The 19,615-nt window shown below is 27.6% G+C and overlaps 1 protein-coding gene across 4 annotated transcripts; it reads right to left on the reverse strand.

Moving 5' to 3' along the window:
- Positions 1-439: 439 nt before the first annotated feature.
- Positions 440-9,931, reverse strand: LOC107626026 (MADS-box protein SOC1). Of its 4 annotated transcripts, none has more exons than XM_016328795.3 (9): positions 9,536-9,931; positions 9,155-9,211; positions 8,846-9,045; positions 3,741-3,822; positions 1,721-1,782; positions 1,467-1,566; positions 1,312-1,353; positions 1,181-1,222; positions 440-907 (listed from the first exon to the last, which is right to left on the reverse strand). In XM_016328795.3, exons 3-9 carry the CDS (start codon positions 9,025-9,027, stop codon positions 737-739), a joined length of 681 nt encoding a protein of 226 aa, XP_016184281.1. In that variant the 5' UTR covers positions 9,028-9,045; positions 9,155-9,211; positions 9,536-9,931; the 3' UTR covers positions 440-736. The 4 variants fall into 4 exon arrangements, with proteins under 4 accessions (XP_016184281.1, XP_016184279.1, XP_016184280.1 ...); XM_016328793.3 differs by having other exon boundaries at positions 1,721-1,785; positions 9,536-9,891; XM_016328794.3 differs by having other exon boundaries at positions 8,846-9,048; positions 9,536-9,891.
- Positions 9,932-19,615: the final 9,684 nt, after the last annotated feature.

The following is a 19,615-nucleotide window of genomic DNA, read 5'->3' on the forward strand; positions in this document are numbered from 1 at the left end:
CCATATTTTGTATATTTTCTATTTTATTACTCTTGAATTTAGTATGATTCCTATTTGAAACAATAATAACAATAATAATAATAATAACTTTAAATTTTATTTGACTGTTAGTTCTATTAACACAGAATTTAAAATATTCAAATAACACTACTTGATATGAATGATATGATATTAGTTAAAATTGTTTGGTCTAGTGAAACAGGTCAAAGAATATAGGAACTGGAAGCAGGGTAGTAGATTAGAGTCTAAGTCATTAATCAATTCGGTTATATTCTATTATTTCTGTTATTCTAGTTATAACAGAATTCTATCCTTCTTCTAAGCTTTATACTGGTTGATATATATATACATCACAAATATCATACATCACTATACTTGAAATCTGAGTAAGAAAATAAGAGAAATTAATGTTGATGATTATCCTAACACTGCACTCATATAATAGTGAATTCAGGAATTTAATTTGAATAAGAGTCCCATTAGGCATTTGCCATTACAACTTGTCATATAATAATCAAACTCCAAACATATGTTTGAGGATTTATCATCAAACAAAGCACTCTAGTCATCACTAGTATTATCTTATCTCTATTAGAGCAGAATAAAGAAGCACATTTCTAATATACATTAATGATAAGGTTAATTTTGGGCTAATTACCCTTATTATTCTATACATACTTTTGCATAGAGATGGAATATATAGTTCCAACAATCATCACAGGGAAATTAATTTTAATTAATTTGTAGGAGACATGCGCCTTGTTCTTGTTTCAGGAAGTCCAATGAACAATTCAGTCTCCACATCTGAACTTGGACTACTACTTTCTGCATAGGGTTGAGCTTGATTCTCTCTCTGATCTTTATTATTTGTTTTATTTGTTGCTAGATTTTGAACCATATTATCACACTGTAACAAAAAAAATTCAGTCTAATATAATGGTTTATGAGTTGAATTTTAATGAATTTAAAAAATGTGAGTGTAATTTACCCTATATTATGTTTGTAACACAAGTATATATAAGTATCATCTCACAAATATCCACAAACTAATAATTATAAGTGAACTTTTTTAAGATTTAGATTTCAATTAGGGTAATGAAATGTTGAATAATCCAAATCAGCTATATGAGTGTGCAAAAAAAAATTCAGATCAAATAGCATTAGAATGTAACTTTATTACCTTGTCATAGAGCATGGCATTTTCATCCATTAGGGCTTTTTCCTGAATTTTTAAAAACAAATTATTAGTCAGAATATTTAATTTTCAATCTAATGTTTAGTGGGAATAATGCAATGATGCAATAAGCTTACCTTTTCTTTTAGTTGCTCAATTTGTTCCTTGTAAAGCTGAGTCTGGAGATTAGAAATTAATTAATGCTATTATACATTGCTTAATAAATATAATTTTGACATTTTTTAAAGAAAATTTATTCAGAAATAATGCTTGTTAATAATGACTGTGATACCTTTCTTGCTCTAACAATGCTTACACTCTTCTCCAATTGTTGTTCTATCTGTATCAGTTCTTCAATGCTGCATGACCCTAAACCTTCTCCCAAGAATTTCCTGAGAGAATCACAAATTCAATATGTATGTATGTAGATGTTAATTTATTAATAATGTGATTAGCTAAACTTTATTGAATTTCAGAAATTGAGTAAGATGAATATAATTATATAAATATATGGAGAATATTTATTCAAACAAGATCTTCAATAACCTTTTTGCGGCTTCGAGAGTGTCAATCTTTTTCATCAAGGTTGCTGCTTCTTGCTTCAAATTCTGCTATTATTATAATAGGGAATGCAATGTCATTCACCAAACTACAGAGTTAATATTCCAATAAAATTAATAAATATGTCTATCATAAGCAAATGCAATTAGCCAATTCCTACACATTGAAATTTAAAGATTTGCATGTCTTTATGTGGAAGGATGAGGTTCTAGCTAGATTCACTATAGAAAAATTTAAAGGTCACAAAATATGGTGCTACTTGTATGAAAGGATGAATCTAATTAATAAGTATACATTAAAGGTCACAAAATTTGCAGTTGTTAGTTGTTGCTTCAATTCAGGTAAGAGGTGTGTGCATGTTTATTGTATTTGTAATTAAGGCCTACTAGGGTTAACCGGTTAAGCTATAAACTGCCCAAAACGCCCTTCCCTATTCCCTTTTTAATGGTAATGGGTCATCACTCATCAGCACCATATCTTAGCCAGATCTAGTTGAGGTTGGAGTCAAATTGAGTCATAATATTTGGTAAAAGTTTAAAAGGTCATTTTAGTATGTCCATATTATCATAGTTATACTGGTGATTATGGTGTTTTAAAAGATATTGTTAAAATTAAAATATTTTTTTATTATTTAACAATATTTTTTAAAAAATATTACTAAAAAAGTATTAAAAAAATATAAGTTTAATTTTAACAATACTTGTATAATTATTATATCTATCATAAGCATAGATATAATAGAATTCACCAAATTTAAATTAATGAGTTAAAATAATAATAATAGTTATAGCTATGTAGACTATCAGTTATACTTTTTTTTTTTCTTTTAATCCAACAAGTGATACAATTCTAAAATTATGGTTCAAATTCGTTAGGAGGAGATGTTATTAGTTTTTTTGGTTTTGTATGTTTTTCTCAATTTGACAAGTTAAAGATTTTAGAATTTTATTTAAGAGTTTATTGTTAGTTAATAATTTATTGCATACATAAAATTTTCAATATTTATTTAATTAGACGAGTAAGCTAATTATTCGATTAACTAAGATTAATTAGGAGATGTTATTAGTTAGATGCTAATAGTCTCTGACCGTAATACTTTTCAAGATCAAATGAATTGAAATAAGATTTGTCTCTAACTAACAACTTCAATTTTTGGCATATATAAGATATAGTACTTTGGAGACCAAACACACCAACATTATTATTGTTTAATTTTATGCAACAAACAATAATACGCTTTTTTATCAATCTAAAAACTAAACATAAATACAAACAATTGAAGACAACTCACTAGTTGGCTAGGCTTCAACAAAATGCACTATCATCATCATTTGTTCATATCAAAATGACTAATAAATCAGCAAGCAATGCAAACCAAACATTATTTGTCCATGTATCCTTTGAAGTATAATCATAATAAATTATCTTTATTTAGCATCAAACCAAAACCTCAAAACAAGTAAATGTTAGAAACTAGATGTTGTATTATTAAAAGGAACATATTGCCATAATAATCTGCTTTACCTACCTCTATTTTGAATTAATTTTTAGGATTAAGTTAAATTCAGATCAATATTCTTTTTTTGTTCATAAGGACTAATTAAGGAGTTCAAATATATATTCATATCCAATTGCTAGTATAATAAATCTTTCTAAAAAAATAAAAAAATAAAGACTTTCCTAAATTTTAATTCGATAGATGTCTTTTCATATATTTGAAAAATAATGCCTAAGGTTAGTTAAATAATCAGAATGGAAAAGGGTAGAGAAATTCTAAGTTTAATTAGTTTGGTAGAAGTAGAACTATGATTTAATTAGGTTTGGTAACTTTATTATGGTAATTAAGGGTCACTACTGAAAGCTAGATACTTAATCATGAGTATAATCACATAAAAAACCATGTATATGCTAGACAATGGATTGGAAATGCTTAATTATGGAATTACAAATAAATAAATATATAAAGAAACTTTAAAAAAATGGTATATGTAACCTAGCTACTAACCTGGACATTCTGTTCAGCTGATTTGGCTGCTGGTGGAGTATCCTTTGTATGCTTGCGATATCTTTCAATTATCTCCTGCATGCTGTAAAATTAATAGCCAATTTACAAATTAAGTTTGATAAACAATCTGAAAAGATGAACATATTAAATATGTATAAAGGTTTGATTTTCTGATACACTGATATATGATATACTAAAAGTAGCACCCAATTATTAGCCTATACTACTAGAACAATTATCATGCATGTATATATATGATACATACTATACTTATTACAATACACTTAATAATAATAATAAGCTAATGTGCAAGTCTACGTGAACGAAAGCTATTATTTGTAACTATAAAAACATGTACCCTCTCAATAATAACTAGGAAACTTTTGGTATATACTTGTGTCTAGATATATAGATCAATGAATGTATCAACTTGTATAGTTACAAATGAAAAAAGAAAAGGTATTTTTTTTTATTCTTAATATTTTTGCTAATATTAAAATCATTCTTAATTTTTTATTAAAGAAAATTGTCCCTATTATTATAATAATTTTTTAAAATAATTCTTCAGATAAAAGGAATTAATTTTAGATAGGTTGATAAAAATAATAAATACAAAATAAAAAAAATCCTATTCTAATTTCCATCTCCATCTTCATCCTTATTCCACTATCACCCTTTACCCCATTCACACTTTCATTTTCACCTCCATATTTCAATCTAATAAGGCCTCAGTGTTGATGAGGGTGGGGTGAAGGATAACAATAGGGTGGAGATGGATATGGAGGGTGATGGTGGTGAAAAGGTGGAAGTAGAGGTGGTGATGATGGGATGGAATGAGAAGAGATGATCATGGATGATGTTGATGATAGAAGTGGGTTGGTGGAGGATTTGGAGAAGGAAGTGATTGCTATTTGCTAGAAAGAGAGAGAAAAAAAGGGGAGATTTGGAATTATTATTTTTACAATAGGTAAATTCATCTAAAATATAATGTTTCTCAAGAAAAAGACTATTTTAGAAAATTTTTTGTAACATTAAGAATGAGTTTTTTTAAAAAATATTAGAATGATTTCATTTTAAACAAAAAATCTTTGAGGATTAAAAGAGCACTTTAACTAGAAGAGTTTATTAAACTAGAAGCATGAAAATAGTTGTTAAAATTATATTATTGGAGTGAATCATTTTCTATTTTTTTGAACTTTGAGACTCTTGCATTGTGAGTGTTTTGATATAGAACTAAGTATGTGTTTTAATTTAATAGTTTGAGTTCAAAAGAGGGTTGATTTCATAATATGACATAAAAATTCATAAGATAAAATTATAATTATCTATGCTGACAAATTCAATTTCTAGTTTCATGACACTCGTCATCATATTGATTTAAGTCATTTTCAAATTTTATCTTAAAATAGAGACAACTTTTCTTTTACATTTTTTTAAACAAACTTTAAATCTCCAAATAAATATCTCTATAATTGTATTCTAAGACATATACCAAATAAGTCCAAAGGCCTAGGCTAAGAAGTAGATGCCATCTTTAGCTTTGTGAATAATCCATTTGCCTCATAACTAGCTACTTCAATCATGCATTGGTGTACTTTGATGAGAATATTCCCATTGAAAATGCAAGGTGTTCAATATACTATACTTTTTGATGAAATGTTCAACTTGAATAATTAAGGAAACTTTACTATTTAGCTACTCTCATCTTCTTGTGACATAACCTTAGAAATTAGAGATATTTATGCTTGTCCAAAGCATGTTAAGCTTGATATTATTTATTATTATTATTATTGAAAAGATTACAGAAAATTTGTGACATGAGATACTTTTTAAAATTTAATGCTCTCTATATTTAAGAAAAAAAAAAAAACTAATATAACTTTATGTTTTAATAAAGACTCAAGTTTATACTTTTAAGTATTTGGAATTGCTCATGCAATTTTTTCTAGCTATATGACGAATCCACTTCCACTATATTTTGGTAATATTTCAAGCTTGTGATTATCTTTATTTACACTTTCGCTACCTTAATTGTGTCATAATATAATTCAAGTTTACAGCAAATCCTAAATTATTTGAATTTAATCTAGATATTATGAGTAAGAAATTTAGCTAGTAAGCTCAATTAGCATCGCATCATATCCAACTTTGAGTTTGAATCTTTCTAAAATTCACTTGAATTCTAAGATGTGTGAGTGTGCAGTGTATGTGAACAGGAAGAGAACAACAAGTATAATTTCGGTATAAATGTGTGGATATAATAATATTTTAGACTTTTGGAATAAGTAATTTTATAATATAATATTAAAATTTTTATGATTAAAAGATTTATAGTTAATTTATTTCTGTGACTTCTAAAAGAAAGAATTCAAATATAAGACAATACAAACAAAAAAGAACGAAAGTTAATTTATTTCTGTGACTTCTAACATTTTTAGTAAAAATAAATATAAAGCTAGCTACTATAAACTTGAATACAAAACAAATTTAAGAAGAAAATATTGGTCACCTCACATTTTTAGTTTTGTTTGAAAAAGTTTATAAATTGCAACTAAAAGCATATAAATAATTATATACCTAAAATATCTCTTTTCACAAAATGCTATGTCAGAAAATTATTTATTCTAAAAATTTTAATCAATAAGTAAAAACACAAATGATTATATATATCTCTATAATATCTCTTAACAAGTGGATTCTCTTACACTTGTCACCTCAATGAAGGATTGCCAACTAACTATATAGAAGTTTCCAGCGTTAACTACATCACAGTCTAAGCATATTTATAGAAAGGGTGATGGAAGACTTTTCAAATTGATGATTTGATGTGACTATTTTTAAAAGAGAGGGAAAAAATAAATAAATCAAAGCTGATTACAAGCAATGCAAGAAGTGAAATGTTAAGTGAAGAAAAGTGTTAATCATACACGTTATTTATATGCTCAATAGAACTTTTCACTTAATCATACTGCTATTTTTTTAATGTAATGAAAGGGTATACATCTCAACATTATTCATTCTAGCTTAGGTTATTATTGACCTAAACTTGATCATTATATAGCTTCAATATTTATTATTTAAGCTGGAAAAGATGTTTACATGTTCTTCTAAAATATTTAGAAGTTAGATTAAAAAAAAATGATTACCACTATTTTTAAAATATAAGAATGTGTTTAGTTTATGATCTTATTTTCTAGTTTTATTTTCATTATTTTTTGTTTTTAAAATTTCATAAAAAAAATAAAAAGTAAAAAAAATTATTATTTTCTCTTTTTCATAAAATTTTAAAAACAAAAATACCACAAATAAGAAATAAAAATAAATTGCAAATGAAACCCTCCTAACTGATTTTTCACATTTTTTATAAACAACAGGACAAAATCGCCCAAGAAAAAATAGATTACACAACCACCATAATTTTTGCAGTTTCAACTCTCTATACAAATACAAGCTCTAGTAATTAATAAGAAATTAAATTAAATTTTATAAAGAAATAAATAATCTTGGAATGAGGTACTTGTTGCTCTTTATATATACTAAGATAGTAATTAAGTACTGTGGTGATCACACACACTATGCACGTTATTTTATGAAAGATCACAAGCTAGCTCCTCGCAGAATGAGTTACAATACTACTACTTTAATTTCCTTTGTCTTTTGACACATTAATTATATACACTACTCTGTCAAATCACTTTGTTGTTGGATGTTATATCAAAAATCGCGTAGGCATACACTACTTATTAATTCTATAAAACAAAAACTTATCATCATTATTAGTTGAAGATCATATATATGATGAGATTTTACAAAAGGCATCAAGTAGAATTGTTATGTGGTGCAGGTTATATATATTATCGACAGGATAATTGTCAACATGAATCATATAAACTTTCATATAAGAACCGTTACAAAATTATTATTTAACGATTTTCAATTATCAACTTTATATAAAAATAATTGTATAAATTTTCACGGTTAAATTAATATAAAATGATATAAATTGAATGTATATGTTTAATAAAAATATGCACATTATTACTATATTTTCAAAATTTTTCAAATATATCTTATATTGTAATGCATCAATACAATTGGATATGAAGTTTCTATCATTCAAATTTCATTTAATAATAATTCTAATAACCATAAAAATTATGTGCCAAAAAAAAAAATAATGGCTAGAGATAAAGTGACACAATTATATCACAAATTCACAATACTTATTAGTGTGTCTCTGTGCCTGTGATGAACATCGTAAATGTCAGAGTGATTATTGTTATATAGTACGTATGATTCAGCAGCACTACTAAGTAGTACGAACATGTGCTAGCTATATATCTTCTCATGCACCAATATGAGGAAACCACAATAGTACATTTCATCATTTACCCCCTTTAATTTGTACTATATATGTATCTACCGTGGGTTACTAATCAATTATTTCAATGGCCTCAATCCTATTCAACATCATCTTATTACCTTAATTAATTTGAACTACTATTACATGTACATATTTATAGCTTTACTGAGTTGTAATGTTTATGTTAAGTAATAACAAACAATAATGAAGTGTTTCATTCAATATATGAAACTAAGTAAAATATGACTTGTATATTATTTTAGTTAACTACTAAATTTAATTTTATTAACTTAGTTTCAATAATTTATTATGACATTGATAATATGTATTTATTATTTTATTAGAAGATTTTTAAATTAAAATATATGTAATCCAAAATTTCCTGATTTTTTTTCAAGCATTTATATATCTTCGTCCTTCTACTCTCTCACATGAAATGTTCCCTATCTACTCTTCATACCTTCAGACCCCAACCTCAAAAAATAAATTAAAAAAAAAGATATAAATGTACTTGATAAAAATGTTTGACTAGTTTGACTATTCTTTGAACTATATATATGAGGTATATATTAGCAAACAAAATAAAGAAAGAAACTATACACCTAAGATGAAAATGAATAATTAGAGCTAATAAGAAACTAACATGAATAAATAAATATAATAATAACAATAATAATTGTTAAGGTTATAAACTGAATATAATGAGATATATATAATAAGTAGAAGTAGAATATATATATACCTTGAGCTTGCAAATTCATAAAGCTTGCCTCTTGGAGAGAAGATGATGAGAGCAACCTGAGCATCACAAAGAACAGAAAGCTCAAACGCTTTCTTAAGCAACCCATTGCGGCGCTTTGAAAACGTCACTTGCCTGCTTGTGGCATTTTCTATGCGTCTCATCTGAGTCTTCCCTCTCACCATTTTCTCTTCTATCTCCTTCTTCTTTGCCAAATTAAAACATGGAAATCAAAATAAATTATTATGTAATTTCTATATCAAATAATTTAATTATTATATATAAATAAATAAATAATAAATGTTTTCTTACAAAAGTATTATATTCCTTGAGTCAACCAAGCAAGGTAGAGAGTTGCAGCGAGCAAATCTGAAACCAAGATGAAAAATGTTAAAGGAAAATAATGGATCGGAGAATATATATATATGGAGAAATTAACAAATTTTAAAAATTAGAAAGAAAAATTTTCAGTATATGTATGTATATAGATTTTGATGGAAACATATAAAGATACCTAATTATTGTTGAGAAGAATATCAATAAAAGTAAATAAATAAATCTGGTTTCCAAACAAAAGGATCTATAAACATCAAGCAAGAAAATATGTAGATAGAGAGTTTTTCTTTTCTTTTTCTTTTTTTTTTTTTGTTTTTTGTTTTTTTGTTTTTTCTTTCTTTTGAGTCTGATACTTACCAGCAGTTAGAGAAGCAACTTCAGTTCAAGTAGTTTCTCACTGAGCCAAAAACAGGGAAAAAAAATCCAAGGGTTTTCACTTGCCAAAAGGGGAAATTATTCAAACCAAATTGGAAAAAAAAATAAACTAAAAATTAAGAGAGAGGGGGGAAAATAGCTTAGGGTGGTGTTGGGAAGGGGGAGAAAATGATGAAGAATGAATCTGAAGAATCAGAAGAAAGAAAAAAAGAAAGGACTAAGGAGGCACCCAAAAGAGAGGAAGGAGAACATAAAAATAGAAAGAAAGAAAGAATTGAGGTAAGTCAAGAAATGGTGTTGGATTTGACCTATTTTTATTTTCTTTAATTGTTTTATCTAAGAGAAGAAGCAAAAGCTTTCACATACCCAACTTTCCTTATTCATCCACTTTGATCCAACGTTATTTATGTTCCCCTGTGCCCCACCATATTAAGAAACAATTGAGGTTTTTTCTTATAAAAAATAAATAAAAAAGATGTAAGAGAAAATCGAATACCTCATCCTTTTCTTGTTTTGGTATATAGCAAAAGCCCACTCTCCCAAAAAAGAAAAATTTCAGATTAAAGGAAGGTATAATGTGGGAAATAGTTTATGAAAGAACTTATATTATGATGACTACCGTGATTAAAAAAATAATAAGTATATATAGAAAGGAAGGGATGACAACGAAGTTTCAATGAATCATTAGTAGTAAGAAAAAAAAAAACGTCATTTTGCCAACTCAATTGGACATTACGTATGTGAAGAAGGTTTTGGTCGACAAACAATTTTTTGGGTCTTATTCATTCAATGGTTGTGTAACTAACTTTAATTTGTTAAAAGGAAAAAAAATAGTCATATGTATAGTTTTTTTTTTTTTTAAATTATATAATCTTATAAATACTAGATTATATCATGTCAAAATATTATACTTAGAAAAATGGATTTTTTTTTTCGGTTTATTAGTTTAGTTTTGTTAAGACATAATACCAATTGTTCTCTATAATAATTCCTTGTTGTATTTCACACATGTAGAAGGTTTTGTACAAAAATGGTGTTATGTGTATAAATCTTTTTGTAATTAAATTTAATTTAGTGTAAAGTTTAACAAAAAAATTATGTGCATATGTTATTATTTTTTTTTTGGGTACTTTTTGTAGTACATAATTTTTTATTGAAGAGCACAAAAATGTATTGATATAGAATACAAATTTTCGAAGTATAATATATCAAATTTTGTACATAACACAAATTTATTGATATAGGACACAAATTTTTACGCATAGCACATATATTTTTGTACATAACACACAAATCTTTGCACATAGCATAAATTTTTGCTGCAAAGGTATTTTGTTAGTTGAGTGAGTCAATATTTTGAGTATGTAATCCTCCAAAAATTTCTATGCTGCACATAAAAAAATTCTATGCTATGCAACAAGACTTTTGTGTTGTACACCAAAATTTATGTGTTGTGCATATTTTATTTGTTGGGTATCAATATTTTGGGCACGTGATCTTTAAAATTTTTGATGCGGTATACTAAAATTTGTGTGATGTATACCAAAATTTATGTGTTGTATATCAAAATTTATGTGCTTTAATTTTCTGAACATTTATAAGAAAAGAAGATGAAGATGATGAGGACGATGATAATAATAATAAAAGAAGATGAAAAAGAAAAAATAGAGAAGAAGAAATTAAACAACAACAATGTTAACAATAACATCAACAACATGAGAAGAGGAGGAGGAAGCAGTAATGACATAAGAAAGAGGCAGCGATGGCGATGGTGACAGCGACTAGAAGGATGGTAGTGGCGGCAGTGACGACGACAACGACATGACGATGACAATGACGTTACGACGACGACGATAACGAAGAAGGAGAAAGATGAGGAAGATGAAGAAGTGTCCATGTGTATACAAAAGACAAGAAGCACAGACTTGGTTAATACAACTCCTTTATGGTATCTAGAGCCTAGTCTTTCTAGAAAGAAAAAAAAGACTAGGCTCTAGATGAAGAAGTGTCCATGTGTATTCTGCTCTCTCGTTCAAAATTTACAGTTCTAAAACTCCTTTATGGTATCTAGAGCCTAGTCTTTCTTTCTTTTTGAAGATCCATGGCCTTACCTTCTGATAATTCTGCTATCTATAACAACAAAGATTCAAATGCTGTTAATACAACTTTTAATCAGATTCTATTTCAGATTTTCAATCAAAGGCCCTTTCATCCGATTCAAGATAAGTTGGGAGAAAATAACTACAAGACATGGAAGCAACAAGGCTTAGCAGCTAATAGAAGACAAGCATTAGAAGATCATCTACATCAAAAACAGATTCCTGCACGTTTTGATAACTCAGAAAATTAACTTGTTAGGATTGAATTTTCTCAATACACACAATGGATCTAAGATGACTAAAACCTAATTTCCTGTTTATTAGCTTCTATGAATTCAGTTTTCAAGCAAAAAATGGTTGGATGTGTCTATAGCTATCAAATTTGGCACAAGATTAAGGCTTATTTTGAGGAGTCAATAAAATTTAGGATCAAACAATTGAAGGCACAACTCAACATTATCAAAAAACATAATCTCACAACATCAAAGTACATTTCCAAAATAAAAACCATTGCAGATTCTCTTGTAGCCTTGGGAAAGCCTCTCAAACCAGAAAAACAGGTTAAAGCTATTCTTAAAGAACTTAACGAGGATGATCAAATACTTATGACTATTGTCAATTCAAAACCAGAAATGTTTAGTCTTTGTGAGGTTAAAACTATGCTACTAACTCATGATGAAATGCTTAAAAAGTATCGAAAGCCAGAGAATCTAGTGATGCAAGCGAACCTCACACAAACCTCATTTCTATCCATTCTAAATTTCAATCATGGAGTTGGAGGAAGACGAGGAAGAGGAAGACAAACCAAAGAGGGAAGGTCTTTCTATACTTCTCCCAAACCTCACTGTCAAGTATGTGGCCATTTTGATCACATTGCTTGGCACTGCTTCCATCATTTAACCAAGAACTTTCACCCCCTTCTCGATATCAATCATTCAGGACACACACTTATGGTTTTCACTCTGCATCCTCTCTTCATCACAAAACAATTCCACAGCTTCCACTCTTTCACCACTAACTCCATCTTTCCATAATCCACAAGCCTTCCTTGCCGCAACATCCATCATATCTAATCCAACATGGTATCCAGATACAGGAGCTTCACATAATGTGACTCCAAATCAATCTAACATGCTTTCTTGCTCAAAGGCCCTGATCAGGTTCAAGTTGAAAATGGTTTAAGTATCTCTATATCTCATATTGGTAGTTTATTTTTGTATTTTTTAAATTCTAAATGATGGTTTTCATTACAACAGCTCATACACACACCACACATCACTAAGAACCTAATAAGTGTATCTAAATTTGCTCAAGATAATTTTATTTATTTTGAATTTCATACAACTTATTATGTTGTTGACTTGTTGTCAATTCACCAAGAGAGTTCTTCTACAATATTTTAGAAGAGGAGGTCTTTATCAGTTTGTGAATGTTGTTGTGCCTCAATCTTCATCAGCCTCTAATACTCTTTATGTTTTTTCTATTTTCTATTCTAATTTTGATATGTGGCACAAACGCTTAGGTCATTCTGCCACCAAAACAATTCAATTAGTTCTCAATCAATGTAATATAGTTCATAATAGTTTAAGTTCTGATTCAATTCTAAGATTTATAAAATGCATAAACTGCCTTTTTCTAATTCTAATATATCTTATGATGCACATTTACAATTTATTTATAGCGATGTTTAGGGCCATGTCCCTGTTATCTCTCAACTTGGTTATCGATACTACGTGACTTTTATAGATTCATTTAGTAGGTATACTTATACGTTTTTGCTTGTTAACAAATTCCAAGTATTATATGCTTTTAAACAATATAAAAATCTCATGGAGAACCTTACTAATTGTAAAATTAAGGAACTCCAATATGATAATGGAGGTGAATACAAATCTCTTGCTTTTGCTAATTTCATGACATAAGAAGGCATTTCACATCATTTTTCATGTCCTTATGTTCCTGAGCAAAATGACTGTGCAGAGAGGAAGCATAGACATCTCATTGAAATGAGTTTGTCTATACTATCCACTGCGTCTATGCTTTTAGTTTATTGGGATGAAGCTGTTATTACCTCAACATATTTAATTAATAGATTACCTACTTCTATTTTGGCAAATAAATCACCATATGAAGTTTTATTACATCTAAAATCAAATTATAATTTTTTAAAAATTTTTTGCTGTTCTTGTTATTCATTGCTGCGAAATCTTCTTTATAAACTAGAAGTCCCTCTGTCGATTTCTCCTATGATTCACTGTGATAACCTGAACACAGTCTTCATTATACATAACCCAATCTTCCATGATAAGACGAAACATTTTCAACTTGAAGTTCAACTCATTAGAGATAAGTTGAGGAATAACTCTCTACATATTGTGCACATTCCAGGTACTGAACAGATTGCAAATATCCTTGCTAAACCTTTATCTACTACTTCCTTTGAGAGGTTGAGGATCAAACTACGAGTTGCTCTTCGACCATACTTGAATTTGAGAGGTGTAAAGAAAAAAAAGATAAAGATGCTAAATCTTTATTCATAACAGAAATAGAGAAGTAGTTAGTTTGATTTTATTTGGTGGTATATTCTGTTTTGAGTGAGTCTTGGTGTAGGGCAGTTGTATATATCTTTATCTTGTGTATATATATATATATATATATAAGCTAGTGCTATAACTTTAGAAGTGTGAATATATTCGTTTTGTCTCTATTGTTTTTTAATTTTAGCTTCTACCTTCTATTTTTCTCTTCTTTGTCTTTTTTTTTTGTGTTCTGCTCTCTCTCGTTCAAAATTCATAATTCTAAAACTCCTTTAACTTAGCATTTTTGTTTGCACAATATTTTGGATCTTCATAATTTAATTTTTCTGTTAGTTTCTATCATTTTATTAAATTTATAATTAAATGCCTATATTTTTTTTCTTTTTAATTAGGTCTTTATATTACATTTAATTTAATAATTAAGTCATTCTTAATATAAAAATATTAGAATTAATTAAATATTTTTTCATAAATTAAATATATTTATAATTAAAAATATAATTAAATTTTTAAAAGATAATTTGTTAATAAGCATGCGAATAAATTAATAATTTTATACAAATTTAATTGACTGGATAAATTAAATATTGGCTGAAGGTTTGAATCATTTTATCAAACAAAAAATATTTTTTAAAGACTACTTTATTTTTATTATTCTTTCTAGAGCCAAAATGATCAGCTACTCTAAAAGAAAAGAAATAGAAAGAAGGATGTTACATAAAATATATTATTGTTGTGTATTTTTTATTTTTGTAATTAAAAATAATTGATAAAAAATTATTGCAAGCATTGCAAGAGAGAGAGAACGTAAAAGAGAGAATGTAAAAGACGTAATATTTTTAAATAATAATCCATTACTCTCTCATGCTATCACAAGAGTAATCCATTACTAATTCATCATTTTATTAATAAGAAAATAAAAGATTTAAGAATATTAATATAACTTTTTTATTATAATTTTTTATTCAAACAAAAAAAAATATTTTATTTTTATTTATTTTTTTATCCAAAAAATATATAAAATAATCTTTTTATTTTTTTTCTTCTCATTTTTTTCTATTTTTCATTATTTATCTAAACAAAATGTAAGAATATATCAAAAACTATAAAAAATAATTCTAACCACTTAATAATAACTTAAGACTGTTATTTAACTACCTAACTAAAATATTAACATTTTGTTATACTACATAAACCTAAGAGTATTTCAAGAACCATAAAAAACTAACCACTTAACAAACTAACCATAAGTTATTTAACTACCTAACTAAATTACTAACAATTAGTTATACTATATACTCTTGAAAAATTTTTAATCTACCGGTTTATCGGTTTTTCAATAATTTTTAACCGTTAATTTTAATTATAAAAAATATATAATATATAATTAAAATTAACGATTAAAAATTAATAAAACACTGGTGTATCGATATATTTAAAACTTTCTTATACTCTTATAGTTTTCACAAATTCAAAATGGTTTTAAAACAAATGAATTCTAGCTAGATCGTTATAGAGTTGTTTTGATATATATCACAATATTATTTATTTTAAAAATTTAAGTTGATAAAAAAAATATGAATAATTATATATTTAATAAATATAAAAATTATAAAAAAAATGTAAATTTTATTTATGGAAAGAAAGAAAGTATGAGCAATATTATTGTAAGTAGGTGGTGCATAGGAAGTATGAAAATGGGGAATGGTACAAACGTTAGAAAGATGTTAGATCATTGATCATTCCGTACAAGAGCGTACAGAAGCTTACCAATAAGAAGTCGAAAACATACCAAAGCTACTTGTGACCCGTCATCATCATCTGCATAATAGCATGCTCATTTCATTATTACTTTCAACTTCCTAGATTCCTTTTCTTTTTATTGCTCTAAATTTTGTTGCTTTCTCAACAAAATTAGTCAAGGATTTTATTACTTCTATCCATCCAACCTAATAGCTTAGCTTACTGCTATTTATGTGAAAAATTAAACTAGCCAGTTAGGGGTAGCAATATGTGTCCTATTCGCGGGTATTTAATCCGACCTCACCTAGTTGGGTACGGTTGCCAACTTGATTCGTAGCGGGTAGAGTAAAGTGCGAGTAGGATTCTCGTGCAGGTCAGATAGAGTGCGGGTTGTGTCTCAACTCTATTCGACTAATGCGCATCCTATATATGTATATATTATGGATCCCTCTAGGGAGACAATGAACTATTTGTACAATGTGTACAATAGGTTATTGAGTTACAAAATGAACATCCTCCATACTATTTAGAATAACCATCCGAGTACTAGCGATAATAAACATCTTCCCAAAAACTTAAATTGATTTTAGGGTTCATCAAAGATCGAACTCTTGACCTTTCGGATCTAGCGCTCTAATACCATATCATAATACCACTCATCACAAAAGATTCAGCTGATGGAAAAAGGTAACACTAATGATTATATCTCTAATACTTCCTAAACCTCATTTGTACACATTGTATAAATATTCCATTGGCTCCTCATATTTTTCCATATATTATATACTTCTATAAAAATATGTTTTAAGTGGATGTTAAACCAAAAACCTCTCATTAAATGCAAAAGATCTTCAGTCATTAAAAGAGGATCATTAATTGATAATTTAATATTTTTTTACATAAAAGTCAGTTCTATTTTAAATTATTATCAAGTTATATAATAATGTTGCATCTTTTTTTGTAACCCGCGGATAGGATCGGGTGCCCACGAGTTAAAAGCGAGTAGAGTTAGGGTTGAGATATCCTCAACCCGCAGATAGAATAAGGTTGAGTTTATATAAAAATTCCAACCCACAAATAAAATTAGGGTTGACTCCAAATCCTACTCTATCTTATCTATTACTACCCCTATAGCCAGTGTAGTACAACGATTTAGAAGAAAGTCCGGAGTATGATCAACTATAAATACTTCAAATCTTAAACAGAGGTTGGAACTAGATAAACGGTTAAAAATAATTATTATTATTTATGTATGTTAATTTATCAATTTAAATTAAATTTTTGAGATAAATAATTTTATTATGATATAATATAAAATATTTTATATATAATCATCTAGAATTTATTTTTTTTATTTTAAAACAAAGTTTTAATATAAGATTAAAAAAAAAAAAAAAACCCTATACAAGGACGTACAAGTGATTTCATGATATAGCTCTAATGGTATGGTGGCCATTATTATTTGAGGGAGATGGGGGTAAAAAATTCTGAGCATTTTTTTTATTCATCATTTGGCCTACATGAATAAAACTCGCTTTTTAATTTACATATGGTTACATGAATGGAGCTGGACACTGATATAGGAGTGGTGTGTGCTAAACATTTTTGTGGTGTCAGTGGCAAAACTAATCGGACCCTACGAGTTGGGAAGGAGGAGCTACTCGGACCCTGCGAGTTGGGAAGGCCACACAGACCGTTCGATTTGCGTTTAACCAAACGCACGGTCCATTTTCTTCTCTTGTCTGGACACGCGTCGCGCTGGGTTGGCTCGGAGAAGTGGTGTCCAAGACCAACTTACCTACTCTCACCATCCGAATTAACTCATTCTCACATTTCACTCTCAACCTCACTCCCAACTCCTTCTTCTTCCTTTCACCATAGTTCTGAAAGCTACTTGTTTGAAGAAAGAAAAACATGCCAAAAAAAAATAAATTTAAAGATATTGATCGACCTGAGTTTCATGTTATTCATTATCTTAGTCATTCTAATTATGTAAGTGTTATTTTTAAATTTTGTAAATTTTTTATATTTATAATTATTATTGTTAGAAATATAATTATTATGATTATTGTTAGAAATGCAAGTTAGAAATATAAATAGAATGATTATTAGGATATCTCCGTATTTATTAGATATTTTTTAAAATTTGTCTGAAATTTTTTTTCTAATTTTTATTATAAATATTATTATTAGAAAATTTGTTATTACTATTATGATGCTTGCTGGTTTGTTGTTATTAACAAAATGTAAACAGAACCGCGGTAGTTAATTTTTAAGAGAGAATGTTACATTTTTTGTAATTTTTTATTAAATTTTATTATTATCTGATTTATGTAAGTGTTATTTTTAAATTTTATAATTTTTTTATTTATAATTATTACTGTTAGAAATATAATTATTATGATTATTGTTAGAAATGCAAGTTAGAAATATAAATAGAATTATTATTAGGATATCTCCGTATTTGTTAGATATTTATAAAAATTTGTCTGAAATTTTTTTTCTAATTTTTTATTATAGATATTATTATTAGGAAATTTGTTATTACTATTATGATGCTTGCTGGTTTGTTGTTATTACAAAAATGTAAACAGAACCGAACGGTAATTAATTTTTAAGAGAGAATGTAACATTTTTTGTAATTTTTTATTAAATTTTATTATTATTATAATTGGAAAAAACCGTGTAAATTTTTTAAAATTTTCTAAAAATTTTTAAAATTTTTTTACTATAAATGTTATGGATGAAGTTAAACATTATTGTTATTGTGAGAAATTGTTAGTACTTACTGAATGATTAGTGGAATTATTTTTATTAAAGCACGTTAGCTTTTATCATGAGGATATTTAAATTTTGTTAGTTGTAATCATTATTATTAGCAAGTTAATTGTTCTTACCATTGTTAGAAAATAAAGGATACAGGTTAGTAATATTTTTTGATAGTTGAGGAAATAATATTTCAGTGATAGTAAATCAGTAATTACTATCAGATATTATGGTAGATGTTGTAACTTCAGAATTTTGATTAGGAATTTTTGCTTTGTTAATTATTTTCATTAGTTGTTAGTTATGAATAAAATTAAGGCTTAATAATTAATTTTAGAAGTAAGAATAATTAGAGTTAAAAGGATTTAGTAAAATGATTCATGATAGTCATATAGTAATTGTTAATGAGCTGACTATGAATTTGTTATCTTTTTTGTAGAAATTAAGAATATTGACTTGTAATCACCCAGTTCCTCCGGATCGGTACAACGATAGGGCGGAGGACCTTTTACGACTCACCGGTTTCTATCATGCATCGCAGATTGGGGTAGTGCAGTGTCAGAAAGCATTGGTGAATGCTCTGATCGAACGTTGGCACCCGGAAACACATACGTTTCACCTTCCCATTGGTGAATGTGCCGTGACTCTTGAAGATGTGGCTATAATTCTTGGTCTTCCCACGGATGGTCTTCCAGTCACAGGGATGACAATGAGTAGTTTTAAAGCGTTGGAGGCTGAGTGTTTAATTCAATTTGGAGTTGCACCGCGTAAGTCAGATTGTAGAGGTAGTTGCATAAAACTTACCTGGCTGCGAGATCTAAAAGAAAATTTAGAGTTGACTGATGATATCAGTATATAGAGGTATGTGAGGTGCCATATTATGTTGCTGATCGGGACAATCTTGTTTGGGGATAAGT

The sequence above is a fragment of the Arachis ipaensis genome, chromosome B2 (assembly GCF_059453495.1).
Source record: "Arachis ipaensis isolate K30076 ecotype BB chromosome B2, ASM5945349v1, whole genome shotgun sequence".
Taxonomy (NCBI): Eukaryota; Viridiplantae; Streptophyta; class Magnoliopsida; order Fabales; family Fabaceae; genus Arachis; species Arachis ipaensis.